The following is a 7724-nucleotide window of genomic DNA, read 5'->3' on the forward strand; positions in this document are numbered from 1 at the left end:
AAAAGAAGATGGGGGCAGGATGTTCTGATAAGTGTAAAATAAATGCACTACTATATTTACTACTCAGGAAAGACTGCTGATTTACTTGTGCAAAGACAATTTATATATAGCAATATGACAGAAATCAAACCAAAGTATCGTTACACTCGCGTTGGCAGCACACGCCAAAATCTCAACCATTCCTACTATTTGCCACTAAATGGGGAATGCACAAGAGTATGCAAAGTATTCTTTATGAATACTCTTGCTCTTTCAGAAAAAACCATTAGGACTGTTGTAAAAAACAGAAGTCAAGTTTAAAAGGGGTTCAGCTTAAAGAATTTAGAGGGAAGCATAATAATCACCCCAAGCTCGATTCATCTCTAAAAGACGATGTTAGGGATCATATAAACTCGATCCCGAGAATCGAAAGTCACTATTGTCGTGCACAGTCTAAGCGGGAGTACATAGAAGGTGGCCTTACCGTAGCTGCTTTGCATAGAAATTATGTTGAGAAATGTAACTCTGAAAATAAACAGCATGTTGCGTATCAAATTGACTATAATATATTTATGTCTGAATTTAATATATCTTTTTGGAAATCTAAAAAAGATCAATGTGAAGAATGCACATGATGGCCGGGCTCTGTACATGATAGTACTATTTTTAACGACTCACCTTTATGTGCACAATTTGAGCGTGGTGATTATGCAAATTATGTGCTTTTAGGAGACAGTGGTTACCCATGTCGACACTATTGCTTACTCCTCTGTTAAACCCAAACACCATTGCTGAAGTAGCATATAATAGAGCTTAAATATCGTCAAGGAACCCTATTGAAAGGCTTTTTGGAGTTCTAAAACGCAGATTTCCATGTTTACATAATGGCCTAGGAGTAAATGTTAAAAATATTCCACCAATTATTGTGGCCTGTGCAGTGCTTCATAATATTGCACTGTCTAGGCAAGATAGCATAATAGTTGCAGAGGAAACATTAAATAGTGTAGAGGAAATACAAACTAATGAAACAGTCCGTGAAGGCAATCAGAATTTTATTGTTCGATCATCAATTATTAATACACATTTTACTTTTTAATCATTTTTTTTATTATTTATTTAGTATGGATAAACAATAAGCTTAATTAAATTAACAATAAAAATCTGTCTTATATTTTCAACAAAATAAGTTATTATTAATATTACTTAAAAAATAAATAAATATGTTCATAAAAATATAGATAAGTTTACAAAAATACTATGGTCGACCCTGAAATCTTTTCTTCCTCAAAAGAAGTATTTCCATTTCTATTTTATGTTTATTATGTTCCATTATATATCTATTGTAATCTCTTTTTTCTCTGTTTATTAAATATTTTTTTTCTAGTCTGGCAGTGTGTAGTTTAGTTTTAAAATATAGTTATTTTATAGATCCACGGTCAATGCATTTCTTTTTTAATGTTTTTGGTCCTGCTTTTTCTAGAATTAGAAATATATGCTGTTATTTTGATAATTTTTAAATGTTCAACATCATTAAAATAAAATAACCACAGTATTTGTTTCAATATTTACCTTTGTTAACATTATGTGCTGGGCTATTTAAAGTCCTTTTCTGTGTTACATTGTTTTCTAAGAAACAGATTTATACATATATAAGATTTTATTTTAAATACATCTATTAACATATATAAAAATAATAGTTAATTACTATTTACTGGTGCAGTTGAAGTTGATGGAACAGCATCCAAAGCGTTGCAATCAGATGCTCTTTCATCTAAAATAATGAGCTTTTGTCATTCAGTTAAAATTATAATTTATTCATTAACACGTTCAGTGCCAGCGACAAGCCTAGCGTGTTCATGCGAATTTCTATAGCCACGCCGCGAACACGCTAGGCTTGTTCTAAGAATTTCAGTGATATCTTAAAAACTAGGCTAAATTATTCATTCAAACTAATTGTGTGCAATCTTCAAGCGATAAGCTACTGAGTTTTTAAGTGGCCCGTTAAAAATAATATATTTTTTTTTATTTTAGAAAAAAATGTCTTTTGTAATGCCGGCGACACGCTAGGCTTGTTCACTTATTAAGGATAATTGTGACATATAATAAAATATAGTACACAAATCAATTGTGGCGCCTCACTAGCACTTCGATCTGTCATCGGGGGCGGGAAAACGTTCATTTGAGTTGTTTATCTACTTACTGATAATTTGGCGGTTTTATTTATAATCCCGAAATATAAATAAAGGACATCACAATAATCATAGATTGTCAAACTGTTTTTTCAACAAACAAACATTTTATTAATGGCTTATTACCAATTTGTTGACAATTGAACTAATTTTGTTATTGTTTTCTCAAATTTGAGGAACTTTGTTACATTTTTTTTTGTACAAATATCTATTATTATAAAAATTTATACACCTTTGTAGTAAAACTATATAAGCCGTAATTCTGCCATTCCTATTTAATGACAAAGTTTATACTAAATTGTCTTACTTTGTGTTATGTTGATACTGATACTGATTATGTATTACAAGTACCTATATGTTAGTTCGATTAATCATTAACTTAATTAATTTTTTAATTATTACTTATTTAATTTTTCTTTATTATTATATCAAGACATGTGCACCGAATCGATATCCTATGACCTTTGAACATTTCTCTGTTTGACATGACTGTTTTTTCTTCAGAGTCATGGCTGACAAATCTACAAATAAGCAAAGCACGCCAAAAAAAATCAAAAACAAGAGTTATCAAAACCAGAGCGGCAAAAACATAGGGCTCAAAAGTATCGGACCGATTGGGAAGGTTTAGACGCATTTAAAAAGTGGCTCAAACCAGGGCCTAATGAATATAAAGCCAAATGCATTGTGTGTGATGCTATTTTAACAGCTGAGCTTGGTGTTTTGAAAATGCATGCCAAAAGAAAAAAACATATCGAGGCCATCAAAAGATTACCATCTACAAGCAAGCAAGTTTCTGCATTGGCATCATTTGTAGCGAAAAAAGACCCACCACATATTCAAATTGCTGAAGTGAAACTTACCGGATTTTTTGTAGAACACAATTTAGCATACAGTACAGTAGACCATTTAACAGAATTATTAAAAAATATATTTACAGATTCACAAATAGCCCAAAAAATCTCTTTAAAGAGAACTAAAGCAACTTCCATTGCTACAGCAGTAATAGGTGACTCAGAAAAAGAAATTATAGCGAATAAATTAAAATACAATAAGTTTAGCGTGATTACTGACGAATCCACCGATATTAGTACCCAAAAATCTTCTTGCATAGTCTTAAGATATTATGATAATGAAACAAAACAAATAGTAAGTAAATTTTGGGAATTATCAAAAATATTTGATAAATCAAATCCTGATCTGGCTAACGAAGGAGCCACTGGCAAAAATTTATTTAATGCCCTCATAAATTCTTTTGAAAATCAAAGCATACCGGTCACAAATTTAATAGGATTTGCTGCTGATGGGTGTAGTGTTATGATGGGTGACAAAAATTCAGTTTCCAGCCGCCTTAAAGATCATTGTCCCGATATTATTGTAATGAAATGTGTATGTCATTCTGCCCATCTTTGTGCCTCAGCTGCATGTAAAGAGCTACCAAGAAGATGCGAGGATTTATCTCGACATATATATGGTTTTTTTAAAAGTAGTGCGAAAAGACAGTGTCAATTCGCTGAATTTCAGGAATTCCTTAATTTAAAACCTCACAAAATGTTGCATCCATCGCAAACCCGTTGGCTCTCACTAGTAGCAGTTGATCGAATCCTCGAGCAGTGGACTGCACTTCAACTGTGTTTTACTAAGACGTGGCTCAGTGAGAAACTTGTTGCAACAGAAATAATATTTAATAGTTTAAATGATCCCATAGTAAAATTATATTTTAGTTTCCTTTCATGGATTTTGCCCAAATTTACCGATTTTAATAATTTTTTTCAGTCAGAAACCGTAGTCATCACTTTTTTAAACGACAAAATCCAAAGTTTATTTCGTGACATTTTACTCTGTTTTTTAAACAGAGATTATGTCATGAGACATGATCTACAAATAATTGATTTTGAGAACAAAGATTTTTTTTTAAGAAATAATCAAATGTATTTAGGGGTCAGAGTGCTAAATGATTTAAAAAAAATAGTAACGGCTGGAAATCAATCGGAAATCAACAATTTTTTTACTAACTGTCGCAACTTTCTGGTTACCAGTGCAAGAGAAATTAAAAAACGTTATAGTATGAGTGATCCAGTTTTATCTAAGCTCCATATATTAAATCCTGAAAATGCTATGTCATCTAAATTTCGTGAATCAGTTCCTTCAATATTTCCATTGGTGGATTTATTACCTAGAATAGTACCTAAAGGAAATATTACTTTGATTCAAAGAATAGATGATCAGTGGAGAAGAATTCTAGATAAATACAATGATGTTGATTTAACTTTACCGACTGACAAATTTTGGGGTGAGTTAAACGTAGGCCAAGATTATAAGGAATTATCACAATTCGTATTAGACACCTTGTGCATTCCTCATTCCAACGCTCAGTGTGAACGAGTTTTCAGTCACGTGAATCTGATGAACACAAAAGTTCGAAACAAATTAACTATAGAAACTGTAAATGGGACTTTGTTGGCTGCACAACATATTAAGGATGCTGGATCGTGTATCAATTACAAACCATCTGACGAGATGTTGCGCAAATTAAACTTATGTATGTATAAAAAAATACATCCTTCCTCTACTGCATCTACTGCTGCGCCTAAAGACACAGATAGTGACTAAAGTTTATTCTACAATTAAAATATCTAGATTATAAGAAACTTTTAAAAAAATGATCTCACTCTTGTTGTATGTTAATTAATAATATAATTAATAAATAAAATACCTATAGTTATTTAGCTTTAAACGGAGGAAAATTTTTAATTGACAACATATTATATTTAAAAATATACAAAATTATTTATAAATGTTAAAGCTTCATGTCTATTTATGTCCTATTGATCCTAAATTATAATTATATATCGTTTTAAAACAATCTACCTTGTTTTATTGAAATTTCATTATGTACTACTTTTTTCCTTGAAATATTGGTAAAATACGATCTTTTCTACTTTATGGTACGATCTTCCAAAAAAAAAAGTTGGCAACACTGTCTGGGATACCTTGACACCTTTATTCGGAGGGATAGTCCATTCGGATTTCAGAAGTTTCGTCAGATTCTCAAAGGTAGCCCTATTCATTGAAAAGCGTGTCCATCTGGACCAGTGCGAGGTCGGTTTGCACAACTCTTATTTTTGTGGTAGAAGGCCGCCAGATGATCTGGATGTTTTTTGGCGTTCGTGGAGTGATCAACACCATCACTTTTGTTCCTTACAAGTCCGCTCATGGTTATTTTTGTATTTGGAACCGAAGATTTTGTTCCATGAATCGGAACAGCTGTGCTACGAAGCCGTTTTGCGGACACACTTGAGCAATCCAGATGTCTAAAAGTATCATTCAATGCCGAGCAGTAAGGACACACATATTTTACTTGATTCGGCGCGCTCCCTTAGTTAATACAGACCCTGTACACATACATTTCATGACTGTATATCAACAGTTTGGTATGTCGATACGAAACCGGGACGCAACTTTTCTCATCAGGGAAATATGGCTCGTCAACTACAACTTCGATGCAACGAGGCCGGAAGAAGATCGCCTGCTGATAAATTGGGACTGGTTCTGGCCCCTTGGAGGGAGGCGGGAGCCACCAGGTGAACGAGATTTTATGAGGATACTGAAGTTCGTCGAGGAAGAGCTTGGTTTTGAGAAGTGCAAGACGGTTGCCGACGAAACTCATTCTTGTGACAAAAATCCACATGAAGTGGTATCTCCTGGAAGCGTATGGACGAACCATCTCCACCGCCATCAGTACTGCACCGCGCACGTTCTGCGTGGTTGACCAAATATTTAGTGTCGGCGATTCTTCTTAAATAATCTAAAGAGATGTTCCACGCGATGATTGCAAAAGTGCATCGAGATAATCCCGCCATCTTGGAATATTATTTCACGGGTGAACGTTGCTTAACTCGGCTCGCAGCACAAGTGGTTACGGATCGGGTGCAGCTGCAGCTGTATCTCAACAGAGTTAAGAGTGTTGAATAGTCTTCATAAGTCTAAAGTACTGCAGATGGAAATAAATGGTTGTGTTTAATATGTCTACTTTTATTTGTTTAATTTATATTGGTAGTGTAGGATGATGGAGAGTTGTGCAGGTAAGGCATTGAGACCGTTCCCTCTTACGTTACACCAATTTCAAATTAGTTTCGCTCATGACAACTTTGTGTTAGAAACAATCAAGTCAAGCTTGGACGGCACGAGATGTAACGGCTAGGTAACGTGCCACTAGGGACCGTATACCACGTCACTCCACGATCACTTACAGTGGAGTTGCAAGGCGTGATAGTACCTACACATAAGCCACAAACAGTATCACGGTAAAGAGCCGCGACAATTATCGTTTTATGGGTATTAACTACACATGGACATAGATTTCTCGGTAATACGTGGCGAGGCGTGGCGCGTTTTAGTTTAAATATAGAACAAACCATGTGTCATTGCTCAGAATATAGGTAATACGTGACGAGTACGAGATCCTTATTAAAATATTGTTGTTGGCGGCCTTAAGACAGTTACTCGGGCGCAGCGTATTACGATAACCTAGGGTCAATTGGCCCTCGCTACAAATTCTTGAGGAAAACCCAACTCTATATTCACTTTATGATACGTACTCATCTCTCATATAAAATCTCCAGTCACAAATCTTTTTCGGTCACTGAAGGTTACGAACGTGTCTACGTCTTTGCTGTCTTTATTGAGCTAAGAAAAGATAAACGTAAAACAATGTCCGCACCGACAGAAGCAAGCTGTTGCATACAATTGTTGACAGAGTTAAACGTGAAGACTTTCGAAGCCACATTTCAAAATGGAAAACTGAGCATCGAGTACCTTATCCATTACGAAATTATGGGAGAAAAATGTCTGCAAATATGCCTCAACAGCTTGGTACCACTGTGCGGAGGTATCACACCTCCAGGTATACGCCAATTCACCTATATCTCTAAGCTCTCCAATTTCATCGGGTTCATAAACATGGACGACTGTTCACACGGTGACTACGCTCTCGATTCTTCTTAAAGAATCTAAAGAGATGTTCCATGCGATGATTGCAAAAGTGCATCGAGGTTATCCAGCCATCATGGAATGTTATTCCACGGGTGAACGTACGGACACACAATTGTTGCTTAACTCGGCTCGCAGCATCAGCAGTGCCTTAAGGTATTCCAGCATCTATATGAGGTAATCATGAGCGCTAGTCAAGGTCGTGGATCGTGATCGTGAAGGTCGTAGACTCGTCAAGGTGTACATAGCAATTTTTATTTGTTTTACTACAAAGACTGTGCACTTGGGAGCTTATGGGTGACATAACTAGCCATAGCCAACGTATTGAACAACTCCGCTAACACTTTTGGACCAGATGGTGTAAAGAGTTCATCTCCGAGCTACAGCAACGAACAAAGTGGCGTTCATGTAAATTAATTCAAAGCTGGATTCTCTGGTTGTAAAGAGGAGAATATTCCACCTTTGAAATGGATACTGGGACGAGTTGTCGCCGTATGTTTATTTTATGACAGATGTAAATGATCAGATTGGATTAAATGTTTTCACGAGACGCTGTGTTTTATTTTT

The 7724-nt window shown here is 35.1% G+C and overlaps 1 protein-coding gene across 1 annotated transcript; it reads left to right on the forward strand.

The window, feature by feature from the left end:
• Positions 1-2645: 2645 nt before the first annotated feature.
• Positions 2646-4919, forward strand: LOC124541725. The gene has a single exon (XM_047119662.1). It carries the CDS (start codon positions 2895-2897, stop codon positions 4776-4778), a length of 1884 nt encoding a protein of 627 aa, XP_046975618.1. The 5' UTR covers positions 2646-2894; the 3' UTR covers positions 4779-4919.
• Positions 4920-7724: the final 2805 nt, after the last annotated feature.

This window comes from Vanessa cardui, chromosome 28 (genome assembly GCF_905220365.1).
Source record: "Vanessa cardui chromosome 28, ilVanCard2.1, whole genome shotgun sequence".
Lineage (NCBI taxonomy): Eukaryota > Metazoa > Arthropoda > Insecta > Lepidoptera > Nymphalidae > Vanessa > Vanessa cardui.

What these genes read in the sequence shown, in the direction of transcription:
- LOC124541725 (XM_047119662.1), top strand. Translation starts at nt 2,895, where the DNA reads ATGCATGCCAAAAGAAAAAAACATATCGAGGCCATCAAAAGATTACCA.